The sequence below is a fragment of the Lepidochelys olivacea genome (assembly GCF_965140295.1).
Source record: "Lepidochelys olivacea isolate rLepOli2 genome assembly, chromosome: 16".
Classification (NCBI taxonomy): Eukaryota; Metazoa; Chordata; order Testudines; family Cheloniidae; genus Lepidochelys; species Lepidochelys olivacea.
This window is the reverse complement of record NC_140426.1, coordinates 27649243-27665505: the sequence shown is the minus strand read 5'-3', so window position 1 is coordinate 27665505 and position 16263 is coordinate 27649243. Positions and strand designations below refer to the sequence as shown.

The 16263-nt window shown below is 41.3% G+C and overlaps 1 protein-coding gene across 5 annotated transcripts; it reads right to left on the bottom strand.

The window, feature by feature from the left end:
- Positions 1 to 715: 715 nt before the first annotated feature.
- ZBTB43 (zinc finger and BTB domain containing 43) lies at positions 716 to 11352 on the bottom strand. 5 transcript variants are annotated; one of them, XM_084650012.1, is made up of 4 exons: positions 11217 to 11352; positions 5420 to 6652; positions 5023 to 5058; positions 718 to 2213 (listed from the first exon to the last, which is right to left on the bottom strand). In XM_084650012.1, exons 2-3 carry the CDS (start codon positions 6627 to 6629, stop codon positions 5039 to 5041), a joined length of 1230 nt encoding a protein of 409 aa, XP_084506138.1. In that variant the 5' UTR covers positions 6630 to 6652; positions 11217 to 11352; the 3' UTR covers positions 718 to 2213; positions 5023 to 5038. The 5 variants fall into 5 exon arrangements, with proteins under 5 accessions (XP_084506136.1, XP_084506137.1, XP_084506134.1 ...); XM_084650010.1 differs by having other exon boundaries at positions 716 to 5058; positions 5205 to 6652; XM_084650011.1 differs by having other exon boundaries at positions 716 to 5058.
- Positions 11353 to 16263: the final 4911 nt, after the last annotated feature.

Here is a 16263-nt window from a genome sequence, read left to right as displayed (position 1 = left end):
AATAAAATGCAAAGGGTTCTGTTTGCCTCTTGATGTGCAAGCATAGTTAACAGTGGCAACAAGATTGAATCCTACAGCAATTCCAGTCACTGAATTCCCAGAGTCTTCAAGACAGAAGACAAAAGTAGCTGTTAAATTACGAACATTTTATTCTTGCTACAGGTGTTAGAAACAGGTAACTGATGCTGATTTCTGGGACATTGACAGTCAAGTAGTTTAAGACTAGATCCCTAGCTCTCCCACTGCCAAGCCCAGATGTGGTATACAGTGGCCTTTCTAATGAAAGGAGAAAAAAAAAAAAGGAAGAATCAAGAATATGGATTATATTGGTTAAGCAGGCACAGGGCCCTCAGTTATATAGTTTACATGTTCATCAGCCTGAAGTGTATTTAGAAGAAAAAACTTATTAGGCAAAATTAGAAGGTAAACTTGATATGTCAATAAAGATGCATTACTAGGTGTACTTTTACTTATTTTATCATAATATGTAATGACTTTTTATTGTACTGGCTTCTTTTTGATGTACTGAAATTATGTTTGAGCTGTTATATTTCATGGCAATAGCTAAACACTATTAGAGCTAAACAGGCACTCATTTTGTTTACTTAGAATTAAAAAAGAAAAATTTACAAAGTTGACAGATAACATTTATTAAAACATGTTATACCAAAAAGAGCATGGATCTCTTCTATAAGAAGAAAGTATTAAACAGCAACATTAAATTAAGTAAAACCATGCTGTGCAATTAGGACAGCAATATTATATAGACAAAATTATCCAACCTTTGCAATACAGGCATAACATCTCACAAAGTATCAATAAGATATGCAACTTTACTATTATGAATGACATTTTGTTTATAATAACTTTTGTATCTCACTTGCATAAACAGTTACATTTCTGGAAGAAAGATCCCTTGGAGAACAAAAAAGCAGCAGCAATTGACTTATGACACAGGCTTCAAGCAAAGTTATCAGAGTCTGATAATTTCATCACATTAAAAATATATTGGTTTTCCAGCATATCCCCTTGGGGCACAGACAGCTTAGAGCTTTTTAACTAAAAACTCTAACTACCCAGTTAAATATAATTAAATATAATCCTTTGCTGTTTTGAGAAAACTTTCAACTCTACTAAATAACGATGACAAACTAAATACAAAACTGCTGGCTCTCAGGATTCAAAGATGGGTTAGCTCTCTGGCATCAGCCCAATAATGTTCACTTTAGGTGGTCTGAAAGATGTCCATTCTTTCATGTCCAGAAGTACAGTGATGTCAAGTATGGACCTTATAATAAAAGACACTGAAATATGGCAATCTCAGAGCTCCCTCCTGGCCTCTGATGTGTGGTATTTATCACAGTCTTAACAGGGAAGCTACAGCAGAGGAAAAATTGAGACCAAAGATCTTTCAGTAGTACCATCTAGGGTCTCTCTGCTTGTCCATTAAGCGATCAAGAATGGTTGCTACTTGAAACTGGGAAGGTGCTGCCTTTTATTTTTATTTTTTTTTTAAATACTAGTGTGCAAAATGGGAATGCTAGTATATAAACCCAAAAAAGGAGAAAAACGACTCCTGACAGACAGATTCACAGCTCCTCTGAGAAAAGAAGTCAGGTACTTGTCACTGTGACTGCAGGAGACTGTACTTCAGAATTGCAATTGCTTAGATACCATGGGTAATGATGGTCTTAGAAACCTAGAGATGGAATTGGAAGGAATTTAACTTTAGTCTCCTTAGAGAGTTCTTATCACCAGCAGGCCATGCAGTGGACTCTCAGTAACACAAGATTCTGAAATTGTTACCACTTCTTATCTCTCTACAATGATCCAGGTATTTATAAAACATCCCCTCTGCAAATGTCTACTAGCAAAAAGAGGGGATATTTAAGGGAAGGATAAAAAATTAACAAAACCATGTTTTTAAATGGTCATCTAAAATTATAAAGCATAAGCATAAATGCATAACATTCACCTTAAAATATATATTAAGTGGATCCCTTGTTTGCCAGACCAGAATACATCTTTTATCCCTTACACAAGGCCATCCCAATAGTGGTGCTTATAGGCTCTGGAAGAAGCTGCATTCAGCCTTTCTTGTTTTAGTTAGCTAAGTGTGGATCATGTAGATTAATACCAAAAATCCAAGTGTCAAGGATTACGAATGTTAATGGAGTCATATATGCTGGATTTTCAACACAAAATGTCACAACCTATTGGGTGGAAACAGTATTAGATGTTAGAGTTACTATTCATAAAAAGTCATTAAAAGGATACACACACACCTACTACACCTGTATAAAACCTTTAAAGTGTCTCTTAGTAAATTTATTTTAAAGCTCTATTTCAAAGTTTTCTAAACATTACTCCTATCTGAAGTCAACTTTTAAAAGTCCCATATAAAAGTCATCTCAAGCCAGTAAATGAAAGGGGTTCACAGGCAGCTCTGTAGGGTGGTCTGGGTCTGATGGAAGTATACTTTGTTATTCGACCATAGGTTCTCAACCTGGGGTTTCCAACCACCCTCTCTTTTTTATGGCCAGATGGGTCCCCAAATCTTCTCTGTTGTCCTTTGGGGGTCACAGTATGGAAAAGAATGAGAGCCACTGTACTGGAACAATCTTGAAGAGAACAGGAGCATTATCTCCTCCAAATGGAACCATGGAAGTCACAAAAAGTACTCCCTGTATGTGGTAAGGAGGTGGGGAAATGGGGAAATGGAAAAAAGGGCCAGTAAGTACAGGAACCCTCTCCCTACACTCATGTAAACACACAAGGAAATAACCTGCTACCATTATAAATTTCAATATTAAATAGTGAGTGTAAATGTGGAAAGAAACCATAGAAGGACTATATAATTTCTAAATGTAAAAAAATGTATAAAGATTTTTAAATACAAAGTGCTTTTATACATTGATCAGGTTACAGTGTTAGTGAACAGACAGATCCCTGTTTAGTTACCTTGAGTACATGGGTTAGACAGCAATTATCACCCCCACCCTGCTTTGATGTAGAGTTCAAGTAAGTGCTAAGAACAGGAACTCCTTAGTGCTGACCATTTGTATGTCCATTGCCAGCAATGGACTCATTTTCTGTACTCAAAATTCTGTATGAAAAATATCTGAAGAATTGATAGAGTAAAATTTGAGAGCCTTTAAAAAACCCATTTTTACTTAAGTTTAAATAATATGCCAAAGAGTTGCAGTAATAATAGCCCATCAAGTAATAAAGCTCACCTTTGTGTCAGACATTCATGTTCAGGATACAGTTAGGTTAGATGTTAAAATATTTTTTTAATTGGGCTGTTAAGCAGATAAAGAAGAAAAACAGCTAAAGGGGAAATTACTAGTTTGTGTGTGTGGCTTTAACATAATGGGTCATGTTGTATTTTAGTTCCATGAATCTGGATGCAACTTGGGGCCAGTCATGCTTGGTAGCTATTTGGTCCTGGCTAACTATTTTGTTACAAGTTACCAGTGCTGGAAGAGGGCTACATGTATGTAGACTCACCTCTTCTGATTGTGAGCCCAGTGTATGCTAAGGAGGCTTTTTCATTCTTACACCAGGTAATAAACTACATCATAAGGTTAACTGCTTCTGAGTAGGAATGCAAAGGCTTTCAACCATTTTGAGCTGCCTTCTTCAACCCCTATCTTATCTCCACCTTCACAACTGGTGCATTCCCTGGAGCCTGGATGGATGTCAAAATCTCCCAAAACTACGACACTGCTCCATCTGCTAGAGCATGAGTCCAGTGTATAATATATCCTCCTCATAGCGCAAGAGTGCCACCTTCCCACAACTAAGAATCCAGAATTGCTCATGAACCTGAAACTTGTGCATGGCACCATGTCCCACTGTATAATTAAAAGGGATCCAACTAGGGTAATTTAAATTGTTTGTCAGCAAGGGCCTTCATTTGGAGAGAAAACAGCTCTGACCTGCTTGTGTCTCTGAATGTGATCAGAGTCACAGTAATTGACAATCAAGAACATGTATTATGGACCCCACTGTTCAAACAGTAGAGGATTAAATATTTAAATGACAGTTTATCAATGACTAATAAGAACTTCCTGAAGCAAGTCTCTAGCTCTAGTTTTAGTACCAAAAAAACCCAAGTCTGTACTGTACAGTGAGTTTGGTACTTGCTACTGCAGTAAGCCATGAAAATCTGAAACTTGAGCTATAGGTTAAAGGCTTTATTGAGTGTCGGAATAATACCAACTATGCACTTAAAAAAATAAAAACATTTTGATAAAATGCCCTCTTGCTACACACACACTTCTACAAGCTCTCTTACGATGTGGCAGCCAAGGTTGAAAGACAGCCCAACCGAATTTACCATCATACACTGCAGGGGTACAAACAAATGAAGTTTTAATGTAACTGTCTCTTAAATTTATGCAGCACACATCATGATATATCCAAGTGCTTTACAAAAACGAACAAATAGAACTAGGCCCAGTAATGAGACAGAACCAGACACTCTACCAGAGAAAAATATGAGTAAACAAACAAGTAAAGGAAGGCTTGACTCAAAAAGTGGCTTTTCACTAAAAACTATAGCTATCTGAAGGCTCCTTAACGACCCATGTTAAGTAAGTTGGTGACATCTGTTCAGTTCCCTGCTGACAGCCAGTTCTATATAACTAAAATCCTTTATTCATTTATTAAAACAAAAACACCTGAATCCTGCAATTTCTACACATAGTTAACCTATGCAACCTTGTGCTACTGTTACCCTTATTGCCACCTTCTCATGCATAAAGTTAAGCACAGGAATAAGTGTTTGCAGGATTGAAGCTTTAAGATTGTGGGGTTTGGGTCTGGAACTTACAGTATGTTTATTTAACTCTTAGCACAATGTAGCCTTCATCACAGCCCTTGAGCACTACTGTGAAACAAATAATAAATAACAGCAATAATATATAACAAAAAAAATCACCACAATTGGCCTCATTAGTTACAGTCTCAGCAGAGGGTCCTATGAATAAGCCATGGAGATTTGAACTTCCCTCTCACCTCTAAAGGAGTCCCATCAGGGCAGGGTTGAAGCACCTGCAGTGGAGACAGTAGATGGACAAAAATTTGGTCTGCTCACAGCTGTATCAGCAACATCCTTAGAACTTTGAAAAAACCAAAACCTTAAATTTTACAATAGCAAGTACCAGACAATATTTGCATAATTAGTTTATTTTGCTTACTCTGCTAAACAATTATAAGTCTTATGTTTAGTTCATCTCAGTAGTATTCTGCTCAGCTTTGGAGGCTTGGTATGACTTAGTACAAGAAGTTACATGCCGATGAAAACTGTCCCTCCACATAAATCTTTTCCCACAGATATTACACTCGTAAGGTTTTATGCCTGTGTGGATTTTCATATGGCCGACAAGATGATGTTTCATTTTGAATTTCTTACCGCAGACACCACAACCATAAGGCCGAAGACCCAGGTGCATGCTCATGTGCCGATCCCTCTGACTCTTGTGTGTAAAGCTTTTACCACACTGACAAGGATATAGTTTGTCATTAGGTGAGAATCCAGAGAGGGTGGTTTCTTCTTTAATTCCTGTAGTCATTTCAATGCTCTCACCATACCCTGCTGCTATCATAACATCTTGTCTGTGAACATTTAGATTTCCATCTGCCCTTTCACCAGAAAATTCTTCCATAGAAGAGCCATAGAAATCAACTTGCTCATCGTAGTTATTTTCATCAGCCTGTTCATCAAATTCTGCCTCCATCTTTTTGTCACTTACATGAAAGTCTTCAACTCCTGAAGACTGGATAGAATGCTCTGTCTGAATGACATTCATGGATTCAGACACCTGGTGCTCATCATAAGTATGTGCATCTACACCTTCACAGTCCTGTTCAAATCTTTCTGGTTTCACATGGATCCAGCGCTTGTGTGACATGATGCTGGGTTTGCTATAGATAGGCCTTGTATACTGACACTCTGCACTGTCGCTGGCTCCCTCTTCGCCATCCTGACTTGTCATTCCTGTGCTGAGTCTGTCATGTTCTGCTGAAGAATTACTGGGAAGGTACTCATGTTCTGTTAGCTGCGATGACAGCTCATCTTTAGAGCTTTCTTCTTCATTTTCACCATCCCTTAGCTCCTGCACTTTGTGGAAGTCTGGCTGTCCTCCAGAGCCCAGCTCAAATGTTTCAACAAGCCCATTATAGCTACTGCTGCTTGGGGACTGATGATCACTGCTATGATTCATCTTCTGACAGAGAACTGTTGGGTTCCCTTCTAACACTTCAGTGCATTTGTCTACTACGTGCCACATCTGAAGGAAACTTGCTGCTGTCAGATAACTGACAATTTCTGGAGCAGGCATCACCAACCGTCCTGTATAAGTAGACAGAAGGATGTTCTCAAACACTCTTGGATTCATCACATCTGGAAGGACTATTCGCCTGCTATTTTTCAGGAGCACTTGGTCACAGAAGTAAGGTGAGCTGGCTGCAAGGACAGCTTTATGGGCTCTGAACAGATGGCCCTGAACTACAATGGAAACATCACATAACTGTCCCTGCTGGCGCTGCTGGTTCAACTTCTGCAAAATGGTGCTAGAAAAATCAGGAAATTCCACTCGAAAAGAGTTTGTCCCAGACTCCATTTCATTACAAATCTAGTGTTGTGCTGCAAGAGAGAGGAAAATATAACCAGTTTCAACATAACTAAGCAGCATTTATGATGAGACTAAGTTTGCTCATTCCACTCTCTTATCTTCAAGTCTTTCCTCTTTTTAGAAAGGGACACTTAAGTGGGCTGACATGTTTCAGATAAGTGGGTTTACTTACCCAAAGAAACAAAACTTTTAGGAACCCCCACAGTTGCCAGGCTGTTTCTACCTTTTCTATTCCCCTTAGTCTTTCGATTTTAAAAATGTTCTACAAGATCACAAACTGCTACACCATCTGTGCACAAACATGAAGGTTGGACATCTAAGCTATATTGTGTATTCTGTACAGCTAGTTATTCTATGGGGATGGGGTTACTCATGCACATGGTTAGGAGGGTCAAGAGTAAAAAAAAAAAAGTAGTTATTTTGATGAGATTACAGCAGTAGGGTTGCTTGCATTTCTTATTAACTAATTCCACAATGTCCCAAAGTTTCTCATGTGGGAGAAATCAATTCTGTTTTCCAACTGCCAGCCAAATCATCTCCTCAAACTTTTCTTTAAGAGCACACTGGCCCCTTTTAAGAAAGGAATTCACTCTAAGTTATTTATATATGTTATTTCATACTTCAATATGACAAGTCACATATATTGCAAGAAAGTGATTGTCAGAGTCCTAAATAGAGCAGAGTTAATGACCTTTATTATGAACAATATTTTTCTGCCCCTCATTTTTTAAAAGGAGAAAGAAGTAGATGTTGCTAGTGGGGAGCTGAGAGATCCTTACAGTGACACAAATTTTGATCTTTTTCAAATGTTACTTTATAGCAAAACCCCTTGATTTAGCACCTTTTAAAGTAAGTGTTTTTCTTGCTTAAACTGGAACCTAACAAGACTAAACTCTTCAAAGAAACTGAAGGTTATTAAGGGTCTCAAATAGTTCAGCTGTTTAGTTACAAAAGGAAGAGAAGTACCTGGGCTCAAAGTCTGTTACAAGATAGTAAAGAAACAGAGATGATTGATATTTTAAAGTTTTATTTAAAGTACCAAATTATAAGCAAAGACATAGGCCAACAGAGGTGTATAGTTACTGGGTTACAAATCCTTAACAGGAATTATGGAAACACCAAAATTTTTTTATATAATTGCATCTGAAATGCTAATGTGGTCAAAACCTATAGAAAGGCCAACTTTAACTTCCCATTTAGCTGTGTGGATACATTTGTAGATTACATAACTGAAAACTTTAAAAAGAGCACAAGCTTGAATCAGATGTGGTGTGGTCAGATGCTATTTGAGCTTCCAGAAGATTTTTTACATCAGCTACTTGAAAGAAAAACTATTATTTTTTATGATCAACAGAATGAAAGAAACTATTAGACTGTGACAGTCAATCACAGGAATACAGTTTTCACTGCATAGTATTCAGATTTTCTTCAAAGTATCTATCTTGTTGACATCTTTATCTCTTAGAACAAAGTTCTGACTTTCAAAAAAGTGCCTTCTAACGTTTAACAGAGATTGGACAAAAATCCAGGAAAGAAGCCCCAATTCACTCATTGAATCATAGAAACATAGAGCTGGAAGGGACCTTGAGAGGTCATCAAGTCCAGTCCCCTGCACTGAAGCAGGACCAAGTAAACCTAGTCCATCCCTGACAGATGTTTGTCCAACCTGTTCTTGAAAGCTTCCAAAAAAAATGGGGCTTCCACAATCTCCCTTGGAAACCTGTTCCAGAGATTGACTTCCCTTAAATTTAGAACATTTTCCCTAATATCTAACCTAAAACTGCCTTGCTGAAGATTAAGCTCATTCTTCTTATTACAAACAAGCACATGTATGCAAAATTTGACAGGTATCATTATTTCATTTAGGAGATGCTAAAGAAACAGCAACACTATTTGCATGCAACACACAGACTACACAAAGAGAATGGTGATGTAAGTCACCCATAACAATTCAAACAATAACTCATGATTATATAACCTCTTTCTGGTCATTTTGGAGGCAGAGATCCACTCTGCATTCAAAACAGAAGTTGCCAGAACTCCTCCATCCAAAATTTAATAAGGGGAAAGGAAAGATCTACATTAAGGCTAAAAATTAAAGCAGCATAATTGTTTTGCCTTTTTTTATTTAGTTAGAGGTCTTACCCACCCCACCGCCGCAAAAAAGTGTGACCCACTGAAGGTGAATAATCACAATATACTTATTTGCATTTGTGTGTAACTAATCAGCATTCCTCCTAACCTCACTACCATTTACAGGAGGTAAACAGACATGTATTGGAGTACTTGTGGCACCTTAGAGAATTGGTTAGTCTCACTTCTGAAGTGAGCTATAGCTCACGAAAGCTTATGCTCAAATAAATTGGTTAGTCTCTAAGGTGCCACAAGTACTCCTTTTCTTTTTGCAAATACAGACTAACACGGCTGTTACTCTGAGACGTGTATTGAATTGTCATAGGATCATTTTCAGTCACTCATGATGGGTGATCATTATCTGATATCAATTTGTCCAATAACTGATAGAAAGTGCCTGCCAGTCAAAATACTGAATGGCTAATTTCCTTTTAAACCATCAGATTATTAATAAAAGTATCAGATTTTAAAATCTGTTATTGGAAGGAAAGCTATTTCTGAGGTCTTACCAACCAGTTAATTGCCTTGCATCTGCTTCTAAGAGGGCTCTTTTGGGAAGTAGGAACCAGGTAACAGGTCTAATAGAGTCTGCATGTTTAATCTTCGTATTTACCAGTGGTCCTCATTTTCCCTCTTTCATTCCCTTCACTCTTTCCTACAGATATTGCTTCTCTTTTACAGGAGTGCAATCAGCTCTTATTAGGAAGATCACTTTCCTTATGCCTATGCTAGAGCTGCAGGCATCCCAGATAAAGAAAGAAACCCAGTCTCCTTACAAGAATTCCAGCCCATGCAGCCTATCATGACAGTACTGTCATGGATAAGTTATTTTCTGCTTTGCAGAAGCACACGACAAGGCTACCGAAGTGCAGCTCTTCAGTAACAATGTAACAGGCAAGAGTCATTTTACTACACAATCTCTATTTAGTCATATGAATTTTTTGCATCTTACAATGAAAAATGCCATTATTTGGAAGAAGCAGACTGCCATTACCTCTTTTCCTGTATTTTTTAAGAACAACTTGTCTTCCATGATTATCCTACTATAAGAATTCTTATTCTTTATAACAAATGCTATGCTAAATGCATTTTTGAAAGACATTACTATGACTACCCTAAACTACCATCTTTCAACAAGCATACATCCTAATCCCATAAAGATGTACACAACAGAATACGTGTGGGTTCAACGTGGTAACATTTCTAGAAGGGATCTGTTTTCTTGCTGTTGTATACAAAGTTTACCATTAAAAATAAAAGTGTTTACATAAAGGCAGTCAACTTAATCATACTGTAAACAAAATTTTCTTTACATATTATTAAGAAGTTAGATATGAAAAGTGAAAGTATTTTTAAAATGTTGTTTTCTTTTCACTATTTATTGTCTGTGTTTCCTTATTTTATTTCTTTCATCTGGGACAATGAAAGTCAATAAAATTTTTCCCGTTTTGTTTAAAGAGAGTTCCACACTCTTAGTACTAGGATGTTTGGGTTCAAGCATTGCAAGATAAAATATTATTAGAATAATATATTTTGGAAATAAATAGTTGGTCTTAAACTTTATAAAAGCTTGTTTTTACAAAATTTGGTACTTTATTATTAGTTATGCAGAGCATCTCAAGGCTCAAGTACATTAGCTGAACTACATGTATTAAGAGTTCATGCCCAGAAAAGTTTACAATCTAAAAAAGACAAAGGAACTATTATACCCATTTTACAGATAGAAAGTTGAAGTACAGAGAGATTAAATGACGTGCCCCAGGCTACTAAAGAAGTCTATAGCAGAGCCAGGCACGGAAGGAAGAATTTGCTTTTGTATATCCAAAGCAGAAGGCGCCTACGACCGGCGCCGCTCGTGAAGCACTGTCTAACTATGGAGTGAGCTGTAGCTCACGAAAGCTCACGCTCCAATAAACTGGTTAGTCTCTAAGGTGCCACAAGTCCTCCTGTTCTTTTTGTCTAACTACATAACTTTGCGAAGCGTGCTGCAGAGCTTGACGCTCGGCTGCATTACTCCGCCCGCCTCCGGTGGCTACAGGATGCCCCACTGAGCTTCGAAGTGAACATCCCCCCGCGAGGCATCTGCCCCCTCAAGAGCCGTGGGCTGAGGGCTTTCACGGGGCTGCCCATCCCACGGCTGCTGTGTGCCCGCCCCTGCCGGCCGCTGGGTGCCAGCGGGGCTGAACGGGGTGCGCCGGCGCCCACCGGAACACGGCGGCCCCGCCCCCGGCCGGGAGGGCCCCGCCCAGCGAGCGGCGCCGCGGGGGCTGAGGGGAGGCGCCGCTGTGGGACGGAGAGGGCCGGGGGGCCGGGCCCAGGCCGCGCCACGGGCAGTCAGACCCAGGCGGCGAAGCGATGAGACTCGGCCCCTCTCACCTCCCGCCGGAGCGAAGGGGGAGCCCGGGCGTCCCCCTCTGCGCCTCGATCCAGGCAGGGCCTCACCTGGGCGGCGGGGGTCTCTCACATGGCCGGTCCCGCTGCGGGGCCCCGATCGCTGCTGCTACCGCCGCCACTTCCCGGCCTCGGCCCGGCAGCGCGCGGAAGCGGTCCCCCCTGTGCGCGCTTCCGCTTCCGGGTCACGCGGCGCCGGAACTGTTCCACCGGCTCGGGCCGCGGGGGCGGGGCTAGACCCGGCTGCGAGCTCGAGCTGCGCCGTGCGCGCGCTGGCGGGCGCCTCTCCTAACGGCCGTTTCCGTGACAAGGGTCGTAGCGGGCCCCACGTGTTCTAGGTACTCGACAAAGGGAGGCCGAGTCGGTCCCAGGCCTGAAGAGCTTCCGGCCCAAGCCGGGCTCGCCCGGCAGGGAAATCGCCGCACAGGGAGCTGCTCGAGCTCGCAGCGCAGGGCCCAGCGGCGGGAGAGGGACCGAGGTTCTGTAAATCCAGCCCACTGGCCTCAATGGCTTCTTTGCCTGTCTGAGGAGCCTGTCTGTCTCTTACCTAGAGCTCTTCGTTTGCTTGGCTTACAAAAGGAAATTGGATACAGACAATATTCCCCCTGCAAAGACTGACAGATGCAGAGACGCCTGTGTAGCTTTAGGGACATAATTCGTGGAGGATTTGGCGGTTTTCTTTTAATCTTATAACCAGGACAGGAATAGAAGTCTTCCTGCTCATTTAGAATGGTTTAGAGTGGAAGCTCTTCAGGGCAGAGATGTTGTTTCATTTGTTATGTAACGTATGTAAATTTACACCGCTGGAACATTATGGAGTAGACGGCTCACGGCCTTGATGCATCATCCTTTAACTTAGGGTGGTTTGAACTGATCGTTATGCTGTCCTCTGCCTGAATGTTCGACTTTACTCCTTATCAGAGTAAGACTGAAGTAAATGAATTTGTGCTCGAAATGAGGGATGTCACTGATAGTAAGAGGCAGCTGAGAGGAGCAGATGTCGTCTCTGAGCTATCCAGTTTCTCATACTTGTTGTACTGGGTTAGGGCAAGTATCGAGTTTAACTTCAGTCATGTTCTGATATAAAACCATGTACAATACAAATATGAATGAGAAAGAAGACCCCAGTAAAGAGTTAGGGTCTGATTTTGCAAGGAACTTGTGGGGGTAAACATCTGTGTCTGTGAAGAGTGTTATTGGTGTTAGTGGGCCACAGTGGAGGCACAGGGTCTTTCTGTGTGTTTCTTGGTTGAGAGTCAGGGCTTTCATCTTTCCTTTTGGCAGATATGAATTTGCCTTATCTTTGGAGTCTACCTAAGAACTTATCCCTGACAAACTTTATGACTCAATCACACCCCAGTCTGTAATACACTTGTAGAACACAGAGACAGCTGTGTTACAAGAGTTGCCTTATAAAAGGAAATGCTCAGTTTTCTGTAGATTGGCTAACTGTCTCCAGCATAGGAACTTAATACTGTTATTTATCATTTGTATAATGTAGGAACCAGAGACACCACTGAGGACTGGGCCTCATTGTGCCAGGTGTCGTACAAACATAGAGTAAAAGTCAGTCCCTACCACAAACATCATAAAATCTTGTAAGCAGCTTTGCATAGATATGCACCCGCTAAGCAAAGTCAGTGGTGCTTTGTGTGGGGGTGCAGAACTGAGCATGATTAAAGAGAAAATTCAACAAGTAGGTTTAACAAACAATAGGAGGGGGAAAAAAAAGAGAGAAAGGACTAGTGCAATGAGAAGATCATGTAATTGAGTTCAGTTGTGGAGGGGGACTTAAAGTTAAGCATGTGAATAAGTGTTTGCAGGGTTGGAGCCCATGTGGTCCCAGTTCAGTTAGAATCATAGAGTATCAGGGTTCGAAGGGACCTCAGGAGGTCATCTAGTCCAACCCCCTGCTCAAAGCAGGACCAATCTCCAATTTTTGCCCCAGATCTCTAAGTGGCCCCCTCAAGGATTGAACTCACAACCCTGGGTTTAGCAGGCCAAAGCTCAAACCACTGAGCTTAAAAAGATGTAATTGCTTGTGTAACCCTTCTGCTTGTCAGAGTTGGCAGCAACCAGGGCTGGGTTCAGTATCTAGGGGTTCCATTCCAATAACACAATGCAAAACCGGCTTGAGCCCCCGCCCAGTGACCTGGGACAAATATATACCACCCCCGCTGGGTGCCTCCAAGAGGCAATACTTCCCCTCTCGTAAGCACAGAGTCTGAGTGTAGCAAAAAGCATTTTAATAGAGAAACAATGTGGCATTATGTTGGGGAACCACCACCAACAGGATTCATAACACAACCCATGAGCAAAAAACCCACCCCAAACAAATTGGGGCATGTCCTTTCCCTTTGGTTCTTGAGTCCAGCAAACCAAAGTCCCAAAAGTCCAACAACCCAAAAGTCTCTGTCCCTGGTCAGGGCAGCCCCAGAGTTCAAAAGTTCATCTGTAGAGTTTTACCTCCCAACCTGGGTGGAGATTGGGGTGGGGGGGAGTTTAAGGAGCACCTTATGTGGTCCAAAGCTGATGGCCCTACCTCTCCATGGGGCTCCGCTCTGCCAGCCGCCCCATGAGCTGCTCTAGGCATCCAACAAACAGCTCTGCTCCACAAACTGCTCCACCATAGATCTTCAGGCTCCGCCACTACTTAACAGAACAATCAGTGATTTCAGCTCTAAGTAAGTTTAGCTCTTTTGTGATTTCAGCTTGTAGTAGGGGAGCCTCAGGGCTGGTGCACCATTAGCCCAAAGTGAATTCAGCTCAGCAGCCTGTCACTAGACTCCTAATGGAATCAAAATTAGCTCTGATATTTCACAGTGGAGAGAGAGGGCAGTGCAATTAGCATGCAAGTATTAATACCTGCCCCCAGCCTCTCTCAATTTACAGAGTTTTGGAACCCATGTCCCTTGCCTAGCAAGTGCTACTTAGTTGATGGCGAGTCCCTCCATCATAACAAAAGGCCAAGTACAGTTCCACTGTCCTTGATTCCCATAATCAGGGTAATAACAATTTATTCTTCCTGCCCCAATAACAGAGACACTGGGGATCCCACAGCAGCCAAAGTGACCATTTGGGCAGCTATAACCTCATTCTAGGCGGGGTGGGTGTGCAAATGAGATCAGCCCCTGAAGTTCTTTTCCACAAGTTGCCACACCTCACCACCAGATGTCAGGGTGGAGTTCATCCTGACTCTGCTTACACTTGTAATCTCTGCCTATGCTGTTTTTTCACTGTTTTAAATTACTGTTTTTATTACCTCTGCAACAACATGGTTTCACTGCAGGAGGGGGCCAACACTGGCATTCATTTCAGGGAATCTGCAACCCTAGAGCTCCTCTCATCAAGCGTGGAAGCCATTATCTTCCCTTCACAACTGGCATTCATTCCCCTTTCACAAAAAGAAAAAGAGTACTTGTGGCACCTTAGAGACTAACCAATTTATTTGAGCATAGGCTTTCGTGAGCTACAGCTCACTTCATTGGATACATGAAGTGAGCTGTAGCTCACGAAAGCTTATGCTCAAATAAATTGGTTAGTCTCTAAGGTGCCACAAGTACTCCTTTTCTTTTTGTGAATACAGACTAACACAGCTGTTACTCTGAAACCTCTCATTCCCCTTTCAGTAAACAGATAACACAGACCCAGAGTAAACCAAAGCTTATGTGGCCATAGAACCACTAAAAAAAACCTAGTATTGTGACACTTTAATAATTATGTTTAAGTAATTTACATGTCAGTGCCAAGGTGTCAGTAAATAAAATAATGTAAATTGTTGCGAATGTGGCCAGAATTCTGATTTCCCTTTTATCTTGCTATAGTTAGTTTTTACTGTGCATGGCACTTTCCTGGCTTACTAAATATTCTTTGATTCAAGATATTAAAACTTAAACAACAGAACATTCCTTGGTGCTGTGTTAATTGGCGATTGAAGCAGATTTGGGCTTAGATGAAAACACTCCTGTTTTGTTTTGTTTTGTTTTTTAAGTAGTATTGTATCTGAATATAAATTGGAAACTAGCAATGGCTGGGTAGATCCCAATTCTACATGCAGATCTCCTTCATAGGTCAGGCTGCCATCTGACCCGCTCCTGTTCCTCCACTGCTGTCTGTTATTAGGTAAAGCAGGATTTCTTTTTTGCTTTTGAAATAAAGTTTTTCCTCTAGGTGACATCTTAGTGGTATTCTGCTGGGATGGGCTTTAGGCAGAATTGTTAGAAACCTAGATTGGAGGGATTATTTTTCCCAGAAAAATAAATTCAGTGGGACTTTTTCAATCTGTGATGGTATTTATACAAACACATGTTTGAAAGTATTTTGATATTAGAAGCATTAGGCTCTCTTGTCAATCTAGTAAAATCTTAACTATTCTAAAAGTTAAAGGTGAAGTGATCAGAACATCAGGGTTCTTGTTATGCCTATTAGGAAACTTAGAGAACTGTCTGGAAGCCTAGAGGGGAAACTGGGTGAGTAGCTAGTGATAGGGATGTGATCTTAGGACGGAAGAACCCAATGCACAGCTACAGACTAGGGACCGAATGGCTAGGCAGCAGTTCTGCGGAAAAGGACCTAGGGGTGACAGTGGACGAGAAGCTGGATATGAGTCAGCAGTGTGCCCTTGTTGCCAAGAAGGCCAATGGCATTTTGGGATGTATAAGTAGGGGCATAGCGAGCAGATCGAGGGACGTGATCGTTCCCCTCTATTCGACATTGGTGAGGCCTCATCTGGAGTACTGTGTCCAGTTTTGGGCCCCACACTTCAAGAAGGATGTGGATAAATTGGAGAGAGTCCAGCAAAGGGCAACAAAAATGATTAGGGGTCTGGAACACATGAGTTATGAGGAGAGGCTGAGGGAGCTGGGATTGTTTAGTCTGCAGAAGAGAAGAATGAGGGGGGATTTGATAGCTGCTTTCAACTACCTGAAAGGGGGTTCCAAAGAGGATGGCTCTAGACTGTTCTCAATGGTAGCAGATGACAGAACGAGGAGTAATGGTCTCAAGTTGCAGTGGGGGAGGTTTAGATTGGATATTAGGAAAAACGTTTTCACTAAGAGGGTGGTGAAACACTGGAATGCGTTACCTAGGGAGGTGGTAG

Bases quoted from the DNA above. Each gene is read 5' to 3' on its own strand.
- ZBTB43 (XM_084650008.1), bottom strand. From the start codon at position 6,629: ATGGAGTCTGGGACAAACTCTTTTCGAGTGGAATTTCCTGATTTTTCT.